Raw genomic sequence first — 18719 nt, 5'->3', positions numbered from 1 at the left:
ACCCAGCACTGCATAAATGTATGTCAGTAGATTCAGCAGTACACTTTAATCATATTTCAAAGACAATATACTTATGAAATCACATTTAAAGAAATATTTAAGACCTCCTTAGTGGGTCAAAAATACTCTTAGTTCAACTAATTTCATATAAATTTAAACTATAATACATTCCTTTTGCACATTGGCATATTCTTTTAAGGTATACTATATCTTTAAAAAGTAGTCTTAAGTAGCATTCTATTCCTTTTTTTTATAAGGGTTTTGCTTATATGTGAACATCTTTTTGGAAGGATGATAAGCTAAAATGCTGGGACATAAATGTATAACATCATACAGTTAATCGTGTTGGAAAAGTTGCCATAAAGGTAAAATATCAATTTAATATGTAAATCAATTTAAGGGGCAAAATATTGTATCTTAATTGATAAGTTAATTTGCTTGTAGGTTTGGAATTATTTTTCAGTTTTGATGTTTTTTTTTCCTGCTTTCACCACCATCTTGGACAGATTTTTCTTGCATTGTATTCTGGGATTGCCTTTTTCACTGTAAATGACTATATTTAACTTAAAAGGCACCATTATCATGTTTCCTAAGGGCCCATTAATGATCTATTAATTCTACACCTCTGTTACGTAGTTGGCTCTGAAAAAGACGTACTGCACCTCATCGAAAAGATCGCAGGCTCTGTATGGAGGTCCCCGTTCAGACACGAATCCCGCGAAGGCCATGCCATCCAACACCTTGGTTAGGAAGTCATTTTCTATCAGGCCCCGCTGGCCAAGGAAGGCAGCCTATCAGGGAAAAGAAGGTCAACGATCAAACAAAAATCATGGCATCTGCTAAACTTCCACTTCAAACCCAGCAGCCAAGTTTAATTTAAATGTTGCAGAAATTTTTCTTAACAAAACAACTTCCAGAAGAAACAAAGACAGACGTCTGTTATCTGTATCACCAGCTACATCAAATGAGATGGGCATATGTATATTTTAAACGGATCCCCTGCAGCATCAGCCAGTAAACTGAAGAACATTTGGCAGGAGAAGTTGCTCAGTTTCAAGATTTGAAGCATTCTTGTACCATAATCTGAGCCAGGTGGGGTGCTTTATGAGGGTTGTATTGAGACATTGCCACAAAGACATCGGCCGACACAAACAAAAACAGGTTGGGGGGTGAAATAACACTTGCGAATACAAGATTGATACTTTTCATATGGCTCATTGCAAGGACAATCTGATGGACTAAAGTGTTTTAAACAAACTAACCGCGATACCATCGGCATGTGCGCTTACGTTTGCACCCAGGCACTTCAAAGCGAAGCGTGGACCAGGCAAAGCTCATTGCTTATCTAGCGAGTTCATTGAAATTATTCTTTCATTCTCTGGCTCTGACCCAAACCCATTGTGTTTATGAAAGGGCAGGTGTTTGTACAAGTGCAAGCTGCCTTGAGTTAAGCTAAGATAATCAATGCTGTGTTTCAAACCAGTCAGAGTTGTTTGTTTTCGACTACTAAACACGTCATATTTACAAATCTGATAGTCATAATTTTGATGCCAGGTTCAAATCACTCAGAGTAAGATGGCAATGTATATAATTACATAACTAGAATTACACAAAATGAACAAACAATACACATCAGGTTTGTTATTCGTGCCCTATTGTTTTTTTTAAGAACTTTGCAAATTCTTATTTTTTTTGACTATTTAGGGCTGAAGATCCTGAAAATTGGCATATGTCGGAATCTGCAGCCATCAGGAGATCAGCAGGAAGTCACATGGGGTAGTCACCGGCTCTTTTATAAGGCCATTTTCAACAAGCTCTGTAGCACACCTACAGTCACCAAAATTCATACACATATAGATCTTATCAGCCCGAACGACTTTAGTGCTGACAGTCTGTGCTCCACCCAACAGCAAGTCAGGTATTGTGAATTGTTTGAATAACTCTGTCGACATGATCTCAAGACACTAAAGATGCAAAATGTGAAGGGAGTTTTGATACTTTTATGGTGAAACATAACAAACTGGAACTTTGTTATAACTTCAGCATAGACTGACTGATTTTGATGAAACTTCAGCAGTTTGTTCGTTGTATGAGGCTGATCATGAAGTTATAGTGCCGTCAACTAGCAGCAGGAAGTGTGTCATTTTAAAAATGCTACGAAAACGCGCTTTTATTTGCTTCATATTTCATCGGAATATTATCAAAGCTTAGCCGATGTAAAACTATGAAGGGATTATTGAGATCTTAAATGGAGCGTTGGCAATGCCATGACAATGCTTCAAACTTAGGGGTGTAACGATTCACTCGTTTTCTTGATGCATCGATTACAAACCCTGACGATTCATATGCATCGATCTTAAAACATGATTTTTGAATCGTGAATAGCCGATCTCGGACAGTAATCGGTTCAAAACGCTAAGAATCGAATGAATCGCGATTTCTATAGCGATTCAATGCTTTCAAAATATATACACATTAAATTACTATACGCACAAATTAATGGAGACCTTGAAGAGTGTTTGTGAATCGTGCCTCTAATCTGTCCTTCACGCGCTCAACTGTTTACCGCCTGAGACTGTCACAGGGTTGCGCTCGCGCTCCGTTCGTCTCTGACGCAGCTGACGATCTATAGGACTCGTGGCCAGTAATACTAAAGTGAAGTAGCTTTACTTTTCTGTAGTTGGTCAATGGCTCTCTGCTTCTTACCGACGGTGTTACCGGAGCAGTCGAAAGCTGCACTTATTGCATGGACGGAGCAGAAATGTAAGTGTCTAAATCATACGCACAGTTCCACTGAATGATAAATGTGTTTAAACAATGCTGATGAACCGAATGTATAAAGGAAACTGTTAAAATAAAAACAGCATTGATGGCGACCTTGAAATAAGAGCGCAAGGTTTATCTGAAAATCAGATGCATGAAAGTAGCGTTTGTAGCTTTAGCAAACAGACAACGGGTGCGTTTTCTCTAAGAATCATTCGCTGATGGACAGGAAAAGTTAAAGGGTTAGTTCACCCAGATAGCAAATTTATGTTATTAATAACTTACCCTCATGTTGTTTCAAACCCGTAAGACCTCCGTTTATCTTTGGAACACAGTTTAAGATATTTTAGATTTAGTCCGAGAGCTCTCAGTCTCTCCATTGAACTGTGTGTACGGTATACTGTCCATGTCCAGAAAGGTAAGAAAAACATCATCAAAGTAGTCCATGTGACATCAGAGGGTCGGTTAGAATTTTTTGAAGCATCGAAAATACATTTAGGTCCAAAAATAGCAAAAACGACTACTTTATTCAGCATTGTCTTCTCTTCCGTGTCCGTTGTGAGAGAGAGTTCAAAACAAAGCAGTCTGGATATCCGGTTCACGAACGAATCAATCAGTTCACCAAATCGAACTGAATCGTTTTAAACGGTTCGCATCTCTAATACGCATTAATCCACAAATGACTTAAGCTGTTAACTTTTTTAATGTGGCTGACACTCCCTCTGAGTTCAAACAAACCAATATCCCGGAGTAATTCATGTACTCAAACAGTACACTGACTGAACTGCTGTGAAGAGAGAACTGAAGATGAACACCGAGCCGAGCCAGATAACGAACAGTAGACTGACTCATTCTCGAGTCAAGAACCGTTTCTGTCAGACGCATCCGATTTGTGAACCGACGAGCTGATGATACTGTGCATGTGTGATTCAGCGTCAAGCAGACCGACACACAGGGCATCTGAACTGAACTGATTCTTTTGGTGATTAATTTTGAACTGATTCTGTGCTAGTGTTACGAGTGCAGGTAAACCGAAGGCTTGAATCAAAGGCAATCATCGCAAATGACGCCATTATACGTCGAGCGCAGAAGAACCGGTGAACCGTTTTCTTCAACCGGTTTATTGAAACGAACTGTCCGAAAGTACTGCTGGTGATCCGAAAACCGATGAAACCGGTTCTTCACTCGTAAACGAGTCAGTCTATTGTTTGTTATCTTGCTCGGCTCGGTGTTCATCTTCAGTTCTCTCTTCACAGCAGTTCAGTCAGTGTACTGTTTGAGTGCATGCATTACTCTGGGATATTGGTTTGTTTGAACTCAGAGGGAGTGTCAGCAACATTAAAAAAAAGTTAACAGCTTAAGTCATTTGTGGATTAATGCGTATTGGAGATGTGAACCGTTTAAAATGATTCAGTTCGATTTGGTGAACTGAATGATTCGTTCGCGAACCGGATATCCAGCTGCTTTGTTTTGAACTCTCTCACAACAGACACGGAAGAGAAGACAATGCTGAATAAAGTTGTAGTTTTTGCTATTTTTGAACCAAAATGTATTTTCGATGCTTCAAAAAATTCTAACTGACCCTCTGATGTCACATGGACTACTTTGATGATGTTTTTCTTACCTTTCTGGACATGGACAGTATACCGTACACACAGTTCAATGGAGAGACTGAGAGCTCTCGGACTAAATCTAAAATATCTTAAACTGTGTTCCAAAGATAAACGGAGGTCTTACGGGTTTGAAACAACATGAGGGTAAGTTATTAATAACATAAATTTGCTATCTGGGTGAACTAACCCTTTAAATAGCTAGTCTACCATAGCATTTTATTTTGTGAAAATGAGATAAAGAAGTTCACACTGAAAGAGAAGTGATTTCGCTCTCATAGACGTGCCAGGCTATATCTGCAGTTAAACTGAATAAAAGCAGAATGAAGAAAAAAACCCCACAATAAATAAAATTTATGAATGATGCGGTGCTAACTGACGTATCATTTATTACAGTACAGAAACTATAAAGTATATTTTCTACCTTATTCAGTGCAGAAAATGTAAATAATTGCTAATTGTAGCCTAGTATATAAAACAATCATAAAATTACCATTAGGAAAAACAATATCGATTACAAATGATTGATTATTGTCCAGCATTGTATTTGATTTCTTACAGCTAATTAAAAGTAATAAAAAAAGAAGAGAATTCCTTGTTAAAAAAAAAGGAATTATAATAATTATGATAATACATAGGCTACATACATAAAATGATTGAATCGTTCTAAATTTGCAAAAATCGTTCTTGGATCGAATTGAAAACCCATGATTCGTGAATCGAATCGCTGCCTTCCCAAAGATTCACAGCCCTATTCAAACTTTAAAATGATTCTTCTATATACTCAGTGTTGGGAAGGTTACTTTGGAAATGTAATAGGTTACAGATTACAAGTTACCCTGTTTAAAATGTAATAGTAGTGTAACTTTTTCAATTACTTTATTAAAGTAATGTAACTAATTACTTTTGAGTACTTTTTGATTACTTTTCTAAATTTGTGAAAATTAAAGAATAATAAATGAAAGCATATACATCAACTTAAATACAGTTATCTAATAAGCATGTGACGTATTCTGTGTAATAAACTCCTGAAACATTGGTGTTTTTTTTAAACTGCTGTCTCTTTGTATATGATGATAGTTTTCTCAAAATAAGTAAAATGCACATGAAGTGACACAGAGCAGTTCTAGAAATTATGTTTATGTGCTTGTGTACTCCTATATTAGGGCGGTATGTCTCAGAATAGTCAGTGCAATTTGGGAAAGAAATCAGTTAAATCTGTAGGTGGATATGTGTAAATATTCAAATGTAATCCCCTTTGTAATCGTTAAAAATTTCATAAGTAACTGTAATTTAATTACTCATTTTTTCGTAGTAACTGTAACTAATTACAGTTACAATAATTTTGTAATTAAATTACGTAACGCCGTTACATGTAACTAGTTACTCCCCAACACTACTCCTCCAAGTGCTGTCATATGATTTACACCAAACTTTGCCAACATGATGCTAAAACACTGAGGAACCTAAACTGTGAATGGTTTTCGGATGTTTATAAACAAATCATTGTTTTGATATTTTAGTAGATCAGTATATCAGGTTCTCAAAACTGGTCTAGACTCTATATACTTAAATGAATATAAAATAATATACTTCCACGGTCAATTAATCACAGTACATTAAGACAATCGTTCTGTATTATTACATCATTGTATAAGTCTTATTAAATTTTATGTAATAATACGCAAATGAGGCATTATCAAATTAAATATTTATTCTTATTATACATTAATTTGCATACTTTCCAGGAAAGAAATCTGAACACTGAATATAAAGCCAGGTTTAAAAGTAAAGTTTTGTTAAAGGTTTATACATATCTTTAAATGTATGTACGGTAAATCAAATCTACAGATACAAATAGATAAAGTGTCATAAAATAAAACCTTAAATGTGTGTTCTCTTACGAGAGCTCTCTCGTACTGCGTCTTAGCTAAGACGCTACGGGAAAAGTCTCTTTTCACGAAATACTGAAGCAAAAAATTATCCTTAATTTTGTATTTTTGTAAAGCGCATTTGCAGCAGTACACAGCCATAGGCGAGACGGCTCGTTCGCTCATTGGCTTGTTCTGCGGCAACTGCACAGCCTATCGAGCGCGGGCTGATGCAACATCAGACCAATAAGGGCGCTTCGCGCCCTTCTTGCCACTTCCCGCCGAAACGGGTGTGGCCCAACCTATAAAAGGAGCTCGAAAAGGCTGACTCACCTGATTTTTCATCTCTTCAGCGAAGCTCACGCATCGCTGGATCACGGAGGAAGCAAGCGCCGTCTGAGAAAGCACATCAGCAGGACGAGCCATTCTGAAGCTGCTGGCATCGCCGCCTTCCATTGCCGTTCCTGCTGCGCTATCCGGCGCCTATATCCTTTCAATCCTGTTATATACAAGCTGTTCTTTATGTGTGTGTGTGTTCGCCCTGCGACACACACTCGTAAAAGAGCTCGCGTCTTTTTTAAGATGCCTTCCTGCGGCTCGTCAGAACCCCACTCAGCGAGGGAGACCGGTACGTCATCTGTGTCTCCTGCCTGGGTGAAGATCATGCAGCGCTCGCTCGCTGACGGCGGATGCCCCCACTGCGAGCTGTTGCCATGGTGACTCTGAGGACTCGCCTGGCCTTTTTCTCTGAGCCTGCATTCTCCGCTGCGCTGAGGCGCCGTAAAAGCATCGCTTCCAGCGGATTCTGGAACCGTCTTCAGCTCAACCGAGCTCGCCGGTTCGCCCTGCTTCACCGGCCCCCCCTGCATCGCTTCCCGGTGGGCAGCGCCCGCTGTTTGCCGGCGCGTCGTCCGAGGAAGTCGATCTCAGGGCCGCGTCGGGGGAAGAGGACACGCGCTCTCTGCTAGCTTCGGGCAGTGAGGGCTGGGCGAGCTCCGAGGATCTCGCGCCTTCTGCTCAGAAGCCCAGCAGACGAGCTGACATCGAGAAGGAGCCGGGGCGAAGGCTCGTGTTGGCCGCGATGAGTCTCGGCCGCGAGTGGTTTGCACCAGCGCCCCCCCCCCTCTCGTTCCCGCCTGGATGGTATTTCCCTTTCGGATGAGCATACTTCTCAAAGCCCGCCTCATTTCTTCCTGAGCTTCACGAAGAGGTGGCGAAGGCTTGGAACGCTCCATATTCAGCACGAACTCGTTCGTCTGTCTCACTAGCATTCTCCACACTGATGATGCTAAAAACAGGAACTACCACTCACTTCCGCCGGTGGAACAGGCGATAGCGACGCACCTTTGTCCGCCGGTGTTGCCATCTAAAGCGGTGTTGCCATCTAAAGCCTCCTGTGTGATGCTGCGTCGGCACTACTAACGATGGCTGCTTCATAGAAGCGCAGGTGTACGAGTTCCGCTGTGGCCGAGCTCTCACCCAAGCGCACCGCTGTTTCAGTTCCAGGAATTGTGACTGTCTCAGCGTTTTCTGCAATGCGCAAGCCTGCACAGTTGCCCGCTTGCCTGCACACAAAAGCCGTTATCACAACAGCTTCAGCAACGCAGCTCGAGACCCCCGTTCTCGCTCTACTGGCCGTCGCCCCGCGCCGCGGGGACCGCGGCAGAGGATTACGGTGAGGCCGGGAGCCCCGAAGCCATCCTGGGAAAGCCATCTACGCATGCTGCATGACGCTGCGTCGGCACTACACACGATGGCTGCTTCATCGAAGCGCCGGTGTACGAGTTCCGCTGCGGCCGGGCTCTCACCTAAGCGTGCCGCTGTTTCAGTTTCCAGAGATTGTGACTGTTTCAGCGTTGTTTGCAATGCGCAAGCCTGTACGGTTGCCCGCTTGCCTGCACACGAAAACCGTTATCACGGCTACCCAGATATTTCCCGAAAAAGGTGTAATTCCTGGTGTCCCGGCCACGGCCGAAGGTGCTATAAATGTAGTGACGATGCCCACTGCTCAGTGCCCATCTCCGCATATAAGCACAGCCCTTCACACAGGGCTCGCGCCTATAAAAGCGACTCAAGTCGATCACGCGCACTACATAGTAGACGTGCCCACTCCTCAGTGCCCACAATCACTATGTCACACGCGTCATGTGGTTTCTGTAAAAACGAAACCCGTGCACGTTCGTCCGGCCACGGCCGATGGTGCTATAAATGTAGTGACGATGCCCACTCCTCAGTGCCCATCTCCACATGTAAGCACAGCCCTGCACACAGGGCCTGCGCCCATAATGTCGACTCAAGTCGGTCGCGCACACTGCATAGTAAACGTGCCCACCCCTCAGTGCCCACAATTACTATGTCACACGCGTCATGTGGTTTCTGTAAAAACGAAACCTGTGCATGCTCGTCCGGCCACGGCCGATGGTGCTATAAATGCAGTGACGATGCCCACTACCCAGTGCCCGTCTCCACATGTAAGCACAGCCCTGCACACAGGGCTAGCGCACATAAGATCGACACAGATCGGTCGAGCGCGCCGCATAGTAAACGTGCCCACTTCCCAGTGCCCACATACACTATGTCACATACGGCGCGGGGCTTCTGTAAAAACGAGGCCCGTGCACGTACATTCTGCACAGGCAGACAGCGAGTTGAAAGTGGTAAAAGTGCACACATGCAGCCCACGGTTACTCGCAGATATATCGAGTCCCACGGGACCCGCTCAGCCTCCCTCCAGTCGGTTAAGCGCCGGAACGGGGTCGAGGAAGAGCGATCTGCCCGCTGTGATCAGCGCGCTCCCCGCCTCAGATGCGCAGCACACTCGAGCGCCGCCGTTGCCCAGTCAACAGAGCGCGTTTCGCATCCAGCCCTTAGCCATTCATGCAGATGCATGGTCAGTGCTTCCAGGGGTTTCGGATTGGGTGCTAGGCATTATAAAGAGAGGCTACTCGCTACAGTTTTCTCGACGCCCACCGTGCTTTTCAGCGCGCGTCGAAACTACGGTCAAAACAGAAGAAGCACACATACTTCGGGCCGAAATATCAAAACTGTTGAGCAAAGGGGCTGTAGAGCCTGTGTCTCAAAGCGAGGGGGGGCTGTACAGCAGATACTTTCTGGTGCCCAAGAGAGACGGGGGTCTCCGGCCCATACTGGATCTAAGACAGCTGAACAGGCATTGATGAAACGCAGTTTCAAAATGCTCACGACCAGGAAGCTCCTCGCGCAGATTCGCAGAGGGGACTGGTTCATGTCAATAGATCTGAAGGACGCGTATTTTCAAATACAGATAGCGTCAAACCACAGGCGATATTTGAGATTCGCCTTCAAGGGCCAGGCATACCAGTTTGCAGTCCTGCCATTCGGCTTGTCCGTAGCTCCTCGTACGCTTACGAGGTGCATGGATGCAGCGCTCGCTCCTCTTAGACTCAGAGGCACACGAGTGCTGAATTATTTGGACGACTGGCTGGTTCTGGCCCGATCATGAGCGGAGCTTATGGACCACAGAGCCGTTTTACTCGATCACCTCGAGAAGCTCGGCCTCAGTGTCAATTGGGTGAAGAGTTCGCTGAACCCCAGTCAGACGATCCTGTTTCTGGGTATAGTTCTGAACTCGTGTTCCATGACGGCGCGGCTGTCACCTCAGCGCGCGATGGGCATTCAGCGTGCAGCGAGTTCTTTCCGCTGTGGCGCGACTGTGGCGCTCAAACACTGTCAAAAGATGCTGGGTTTCATGGCCTCAGCATCTCCGGTTCTGCGGCTGGGCCTGCTCCGCATGCGCCCCCTGCAGTTCTGGCTGAAGGCTCGGGTGCCGCGCAGAGCGTGGGCGTCTGGCCGGCTGCATTTCAAGGTCGATCAGAGCTGTGTTGCGGCTCTAGCACCTTGGACAGCGAACGGCTGGTACCGATCAGGTGTAAGCCTGGGGACTTCCCCGAGTGTGAAAATGGTGTCGACGGACGCCTCCACTTCGGGATGGGGAGCGCTGCTCGAAGGCAGACCGTCCTTTGGCCTATGGTCAGAACGGGAAAAGCTCCATCATATCAACTGCCTGGAAATGCTGGCAGTGGAGAATGCGCTGACGCGCTTTTGTCCCCATATCAAGGATCACCACGTCATAGTCCGTTCGGACAACATGTCCGTGGTGTCCTACATAAATCGCCAGGTCGGTCTCGGGTCCCGAAACTGTGCAGGCTGACGGAACGCCTCCTGATTTGGGCTCAGCGCAACGTGCGCTCGCTGAGAGCAGTGCATGTGCCTGGACTGCAGAATCTGGGTCCAGACAGGCTGTCCAGAGGCAATGTTCCTACGGGCGAATGGTCTCTACACCCGCAAACAGTCCGGCTGTTGTGGGAGAGATTTGGCATGGCGGAGGTGGACCTCTTTGTGTCCCACGAAAACGCTCACTGCCCCGCGTTCTTTTCCAAGAACGAAAGCGCGCTGTCACGGAGATGGCCGTGCTGCCCGCTTTATGCGTTCCCTCCCGTCTCCCTCCTTCCGCAGGTGATAGAACGGGTGAGAGAAACGAGATGTTCAATACTGCTTGTAGCACCTCTTTGGAAGAACCAACCATGGTTCCCAGATTTGATGCAGTTAGCAGATGTCGCCCCGTGGCCGGTACCGTTGAGGAGAGACCTCCTCTCGCAGGCCAGGGGCTCGATTTGGCACCCTCAACCGGAGTTGTGGTCCCTCTATGTATGGGCACTCAATGGTTACCCGCTGATCTCGCAGTGGGAGTGCTAAATACCATCACTCAGGCTAGAGCTCCGTCGACACGACGTCTGTATGCCTCGAAGTGGTCGGTGTTCTCCAGCTGGTGCACAGCTCGAGGTTATTCACCCTTTAGTTGTGAGGTGACGGAGGTCCTCTCCTTCCTTCAGGAGCTGTTGGATAAGGGCAGAGCCCCATCCACGCTCAAAGTTTATGTGGCTGCCATCGCGGCGTTTTCTGAAACGGCGTCCGGTCAGTCAATAGGAAGGAATGATTTAGTCATCCGGTTCCTCAGAGGAGCTAGGAGGCTGAATCCTCCCAGACCTCCGTCAGTCCCTATGTGGGACCTCGCGGCGGTTTTGGAGGCCTTGAAAGGTCCCCCTTTCAAGCCTATCCAATCGATTAGCCTTCAGCATCTGTCGTTCAAGACAGTATTCTTGTTGGCTCTCGCTTCTGTGAAGCGTGTGGGTGATTTGCACGCGCTCTCGGTGAGCCAGTCGTGCTTGGAGTTTGGGCCCAATGACTCAAGAGTCATACTCAAACCTAGGCACGGTTATGTGCCGAAATCCCTCAACACACCGTTTCGGGCTCAGGTTATTGCCCTGTCTGCCCTGCCGGTGTCAGGGGAGGATGGAGACTCGAGTCTTCTTTGCCCTGTCAGGGTTTTAAGAGCTTATGTGTCTCGCTCTGCTGCCTTTCGGCAGACGGAGCAGCTATTTGTCTCGTTCGGTGGGCGTTCCAAGGGAATGGCTGTTTCGAGACAGACTCTATCCAGATGGATAGTTGACGCCATAGCGTTAGCTTACGCTTCCAGGGGCCTCCAGTGCCCGTTGGGCGTCAGAGCACACTCCACAAGAGGCATCGCCTCGTCGTGGGCGTGGTCTACTGGGATCTCCTTGCAGGATATATGTATGGCGGCAGGTTGGGCCTCGCCGTCTACATTTATCAGGTTCTATAACCTGGAGGTTCCCACCTTGCAAGCAAGGCTGCTGTCGGTATAGGCGAATCAGGGCCCTGAGGGGAATTCTGAGTTCACGAGCGCTATGCGCTGCCGACTGTTATATGGGCAGTATTGCATAAGACCCACATTGCCACATTGGTCAGGCCTTGCCTCGGCTGTGTGACGTCATATTGCCGCATCTACGGATGCTGCTAGATATGGGACGGAGGGCTTTTTCCCTTTTCTGTCCTGGACTCTCTGTGAGTCCCTCAGGTGACTGTGCACTGTAAATCCTGGGCGTTGCTTCAGGTTTATTGGTGTGTGATCCCTGCGCGCACAGCGTTTTGCATTGGGTTCCCGTAGCGTCTTAGCTAAGACGCAGTACGAGAGAGCTCTCGTAAGAGAACGTACTCGGTTACTAAACGTAACCTCGGTTCTCTCTAGAAGAGCGAACGAGTACTGCGTTCTCTGCCGTGCGCACAATTCACTCTGGTTCGCTTCGGCGATGAAATAAATCAGGTGAGTCAGCCTTTTCGAGCTCCTTTTATAGGTTGGGCCACACCCGTTTCGGCGGGAAGTGGCAAGAAGGGCGCGAAGCGCCCTTATTGGTCTGATGTTGCATCAGCCCGCGCTCGATAGGCTGTGCAGTTGCCGCAGAACAAGCCAATGAGCGAACGAGCCGTCTCGCCTATGGCTGTGTACTGCTGCAAATGCGCTTTACAAAAATACAAAATTAAGGATAATTTTTTGCTTCAGTATTTCGTGAAAAGAGACTTTTCCCGTAGCGTCTTAGCTAAGACGCAGTACTCGTTCGCTCTTCTAGAGAGAACCGAGGTTACGTTTAGTAACTGAGTATGTTTTCTTTCCACAGTAACTGAAGCAAAATAGCCCAAAATCTCAAAATTAACCAGTATAACGGATTTGCATTTAATGTCTTTGCTTTAAATTTTGGCCATAGCATTCAACTTCATCAGATAAGAAATATAGCTTATAAATGGTATGGTCTATGTTTATGATACATATTCATAGTGTTTTTCTCCATCCTTACATGCCTGAAAGCACTTGGTTCCTATTCACTGAGAGACTAATGCTGTTCTCCTTTTGTGTTCCACAGAATCAATTCATAGAAGCCTTGAAACAACATGAGTGAGTAAAATAAAGGAAACACTTGCGAAAACACAATATCTGTATATCTGTCCACAAACCTATGCTGAACTGTTTCGGACCCCTCGCTGAAAACCCTGGTCATAATTAGCATGAAGATCCTTCTTGAAACATTATGCAAGCACTTGAGAAGTGTTTTGCCGGTTTACTGGACTGATCTGGCACAATGACAGTAATTGCTTTTAATCGCTTGTGGGCTGGTGGGCTTAATTACCCAGCAAATAGGTTTAACATCATAAAGTTGCAGATCAGCGCCCTGCTCTCACCTTGTGAAAGTGAATCACAGGTTCGGAATGGATGCGAATGAGCTGCAGACAGGACCTGTAGCCCTGGAAGAGTTGTGCAAACAAGCGCAGGAAGACCGCCCTCACCTCCTTATCCTGTCAAAAACAAGAAAGCCAGAATAGAAGCGACTGAGAGACATTCCAGATAAACTTATGAGGATGGAATGAGTCAGAGTGAACATTTTCTCGCCTCAAAATAAACTGTGTACGTGATGGACGAGTTCAAAGTCCTTTAATGAATAGATATTTCAGCCCCCTGAAGACCCAATAAAAGACTCCCATACTGGCCACATGAATGCCAGCCACACATTTCACAAATTTCATTACAGATTGTAAAAGCGAAAATAGACAAACGAGGCTCTTACCAGCAGTTTGAGGTTGGATGGAGCAGAACGAGGGGGTGGGAAGGCATTATCTGCTCCTTCCAGATATGGGTCCAAAACCTGCAGACAAAGAAGGTATTTACAGTGAGGAAATATCCTGCTATCTGAGGGAACAAGACAAATGGTGCAAATATAGCTTATGGAATGTCTCCAGTCATAGTCATCTTTCAATCCCATGTATATATATACCACAAGAGGTTATGTATATGTTGAAAGAACAGATGAGCTACTGAAGAAGAAAGTTTATGAAATTTGATGATTTAAAGGTGAAGTTACAATTACATTTTTCTGCAACATTAGTGGAAGCATATGGAAATAGTCAGTAATTTTTAATAAAACAGAATGGTGAATTCTCAGCAAACATGGCAAGCTTGGTATTAAGGGGTTGTGAGGGCTTTGCTACATGGGCTTTATGTATTTGTTTATTGGCCCAAATCAAAAGAGCTCAGTCTCAAGTATGTATAGTATGATCTGGCTTGAGTCACATCTTATCTTAAAATCATTGCTGTCAGGAGAAAAACACATCTCAAAAAAAAAAAAAAAAAGAAATCCTCAAGAGCATAAACAACCAAACCAAATTAATAAAAACAATGTAATTAGTCACTTTTAGCACCATTTGACTGTAAATTTGGGTTACTTGGGCACATGGAAAATCTTTTTTTGTTGTTGTTGTTTTTGTTGTGAAATACTGAAAGTTTATTTTTCAATACAATCTGAGCTTTCACTTACTTTTTTTTTTTCACTTTTCATTTTCCCACTTTGTAATGTCTCATAGAGCAGTGTTTATAAGCGTAGCGCTGCTTTGTTTACAGAAGTTACTGGGAAACAGCTCTATTTCTGCTTTTTCTTAAGCGCCACCTGCTGTCGGACAATAGAGTTGCATTTTCATTCAGCCTGTCTGCCATTTTTGTTCAAAATTTGTGTTGTAAATCTTAACTGGTTAATGGAAAATAGACTACCTTGCCAAGTGTGGAGATTTTTAGAATGCATATTATATTTTTAGAATGCATATTATATATTTAGAAGGTATATTATGTTTATGTAGACTGGTTTATGGAGCAGATCAAATATAATTTATCATTTTCTAAAAAAAAAAAAATATATATATATTTTATGAAGAAAAATGTGGTCAAAACTTTATTTGAACTGAATGTAGCACATGTCAGTAGATAAAATCAGTTTTTTTATGTTTTTTATTTCATGTGCTTGCAGACAAAAAGTGCATAGTGCTGCTAATTTTAATTGTTGGTTTTCAACATAAAATGTGAAATTATTTAATTGTGTATATCAGTAATTTTTGAACATTTCCAGCACATTTTAACTATACAGCATATAACAGTTTCGACTGATATAACTGATATATTATTTAAGAGCTTTAAGTATTGTTTAACATGAGTAGCTCTCAGTCACTCATATTGTTAAAAGGTAGCTCTTGGCTGAAATAATGCTGGAGACCCCTGAACTACAGACAGTTAAGAAAACCAGAACATGGTTTAGTCTAGTGTTGGGGGATATGCTCCATAGTCATATGGTCCAATCTTCAGCCTGTGAGATCGCTGATACACGTTATCATGCTAATTTATTTAATTATTTACTTAGTTTCACAGCCAGAAATTAAACCAACTCCAGGATAAGGCTAAAAGCAGCCTAATGTTGGTGTTATCAATTATCTACAAATTATATCTCCTTATTCAAGTAGCATATGAATTTATATTTAACATTATTACAATTTAATAAAAACATTGCAAGTTACTAAGTTATGCTAACATTTTCTCATGCTAATTAGAATATAATAAGAGCCTAATAATAAAAATAATAATCTTGATATCGTCAAAGGCATCAGCCACAGGCGAGATCTCTGACTATCATCACGATACATTCATCTATCAGCACGACCCTAGTTTAAACACTCACTTTTCAAGGCCAATGGCAATAATAGTTAAACGGATAACCTGATTATAAATTCCTTTTAATGGAACTTCACAATTCAAACAGTAGAAAGAGAGTGCATTCTGTCTATGGTAAGAGTCAACATTACCAAAAGCAGAAATGAGTGTTTTTCACTAGACAGCAACAATATGTAAGAATTATACTGTATAATATTAAAATAAAAGCTCCCTTCTCAACATCTTTAAGAATAACTCGGGTCCAAAGCACAGTGGTGTAGGACAGGTGAAGCTTTTATATTTGGGGTTAAGGGTTTCTTCACATGTTAAAAAGTATTTTAACATACTATACATATTTTTAAAGTGTTATTTATTTTTTTTATTAATGTTTAAAATAATAATAATAAAAAAACATGCATGCTATGTCTACTTAAATGCAACCCAAGCTGCATAGTAAACAAATTACATGGCACTTCAATGGTGTGTGTATTTTTTACCATGGACAGTGCTTTTTGAGTTTTGTGCAACAGAGGTTCGGGGAGCTGGGAGAGGTGTATACACTCCGGTATTTTAATTGTTCCTCCGTCAAGGTCAGCTATGATCACATCGAGCTGTAAACAGAAAACAAAACCTGATCAGAAATTACTGAACGAATCACGGAGCACCGTTTCCAGAATCTGACCACATGTTTTAAAGGCAGACTGAAAATATTTTCTGGAAAGCCTTGGGCTCACCAGCTCTTGGATCTCACTCTGGAACATGGAGTGCACGCCGATGATGAAGGGCGTAGGCGAGCTCAACACCTCCAGCAGTCGAGATGGGAGGACGGGAATGTAGGGGTAGCTGTGGTCCAGATGAGAGTTATGCAACCACAATCATCACGTCGAGCAATCTCGAGACTTTTCTCATTACATACTGAGCACAAAAATAGTACATACTGTTGCAAAAGACTCTAAAAATAGAGCGATTTGCAAAATTACATGCTTATTATTTCTAAAGAGTGCACATGAATTCAATCTTTTTTTGGCATATTTGATATAGCAGTTTTATGCTAGTAGTTTTTATGCAATTCATTTAGATTGAACTAGATTTGCTAATAATGTAGCTAATGAAATAAGATGCTGTTATCAAGGCAGCTGAAGGTCAGTTATTCTGGGTATATCAGTAACAGTCAATGTTGTTTTCTCACCTGTACTTAAGAGGAAACATGAGGGATTCTAAGGCACGGCAGGCCTCTCCTAATCTCTGATAGCTGGAAGAGTGGAACAAAACCTTGTGCTCTGTCAGAACCGCACAGAAGAGACTAAGAACATTCTGCATTCCTGGAACATATAAAAACAGCACAAACGCACAATTACTCATACATTTTTTAAACCCCTTCTAACACTTCAAAGATTATTAGCTGGGCACTGTCTGATATTTCACAGAGCACCACTTAAACTGATACATACATCACAATATATTACGATATATCAAAAAACATTATTATTATTCAGATTATATTAGATCTTGATTATTACTGCTTGTTTTTATTATTTAAATGTAATAAAAGTGCAAACTCTACGAAATAATAAATGATACCCACTGAGGACAAGCAAAAGCCACTTATTTTTACTAAACAAAATTCTATTTTATTGTAAGTATAAAACAAAAAGCTGGATGAGCGAGAACTAACAGATTACCATTTAACATTGTTTTGCTGTTTAAATTAAATAAAACAAAAAAAATTATGAAATGATAAATGACTCATATTGAGGACAAACAAAAGCCCTCAAAAAAGTAATAAATAAAATTCAAGATTAACTTTTTTTGTAAGTATAAAACAAAAAGCTGGACGAGAGAGAACTAACTGTATCTCATGTTTTTTTATTTATTTATAGCGAGTATAAAACAAAGTGCTACATAAAGAATTGATTGTTACTGCTTAAAAAATTATTAATGTTTAAGTTTGATACAAGTAAACTAAATTAAGTATTAATAGCAAGTTAAAAACTAAATTCAGAATTAATTTTATCGTAAGTATAAACCAAAAAAGCTGGAGAGAACTTTGAGGAGAAATAGAGTGGAGAAAAAATTGATATAAAACAGATGTTACATCTAAGAATAGATGTTCCTTCCAAACATGTTAGCTAACCAGTCCATTAAAAAGGTTGTAAGTTAATAATAATAATAATAAATAATATATTTCTGAACTCTTCATCTTGTTTCTTGGGCTACTGTTATAAGAAACAGTTATTGTTTTAGGAGGATTTTTTAAGTTAATCTACAAGTAAAATAATAAAAGCAATGCATGTTCATGATTTTTTTTTTAATCTTATTTGGCAAGTAGCTGCAAAATAAACAAGATAATGTACAAGCCTCTGGTCATTATCAATGTGTTCAAACAGGGACTTGGGAAATCTGGGCTTGTATCCATTCTTTTACGTAATTTCATCAGTGAATCTGGTGCTAAAACAACACCAAGAAGGCAAGCAAATAAACAATGCTATCAGCGGGTGCAGTTCATTTGCATATCTGTCTCTATCATGATGATACACAAAAGTCCTGAGAATGGCAAGTATGTAACGGCGACATAAACTATACAGCAAACTCCTCAACGGGAGTCGAAGAAGAGAGCGAGAGATAAAAGTTTACAGTTCCTGTTTTTGTTTGTCATCAACATACCACTGAGGCTATTAATCACAAGCTTGGCAAAAACGGAGACAGCCAGCCATTAACAGACGCATCCGCAGCGCTGTTGGGGTCAGCGTTCCCATTATGTCTGTGTCAAATTCTGATATGCACCAATAAACAGGATGGAACAAGATATGAAAATTCACACTGTCTGTCCAACAATGAGCAAAGAGAGGATGAAATATTTAAGAACATTGCAATACTTGTCATTCCATTCGACCTGTTTTAGAGACGCAGTAAGTCAATGTGAATGCTGAATCGTCATGATCTGAGTGGTTTCTAGCATGTTGTTACGTGGTTGCTAGGGTGCCTACAGCTATGACTACATAGTTGCTTCAGAACTTTCCCCAAACTTTTGCCCCAAAAATACAACAACACATTTCATAATCTTGTTTGCAAGCCATCCAGTAAAACTCTTCCTGATATTTTGACACTGACTTATCT

At 42.5% G+C, this 18719-nt stretch overlaps 1 protein-coding gene across 6 annotated transcripts in view; it reads right to left on the bottom strand.

Moving 5' to 3' along the window:
* LOC132110527 (myotubularin-related protein 13-like) overlaps positions 1 to 18719 on the bottom strand; it is a 158445-nt gene that overhangs the window by 69582 nt on the left and 70144 nt on the right. For all 6 annotated transcript variants that reach the window (XM_059517262.1, XM_059517219.1, XM_059517235.1 and 3 more), the window contains exons 7-12: positions 16792 to 16924; positions 16337 to 16445; positions 16100 to 16213; positions 13699 to 13776; positions 13316 to 13429; positions 663 to 791 (exon numbers count right to left, since the gene is read on the bottom strand). In XM_059517262.1, the coding sequence (XP_059373245.1) occupies positions 663 to 791; positions 13316 to 13429; positions 13699 to 13776; positions 16100 to 16213; positions 16337 to 16445; positions 16792 to 16924 (677 nt within the window). The remainder of the gene's footprint in view (positions 1 to 662; positions 792 to 13315; positions 13430 to 13698; positions 13777 to 16099; positions 16214 to 16336; positions 16446 to 16791; positions 16925 to 18719) is intronic.

The sequence above is a fragment of the Carassius carassius genome, chromosome 2 (assembly GCF_963082965.1).
Source record: "Carassius carassius chromosome 2, fCarCar2.1, whole genome shotgun sequence".
NCBI lineage: Eukaryota > Metazoa > Chordata > Actinopteri > Cypriniformes > Cyprinidae > Carassius > Carassius carassius.
Note: the sequence above shows the minus strand (reverse complement) of the source record. Positions and strands in the feature narration are given on the sequence as shown.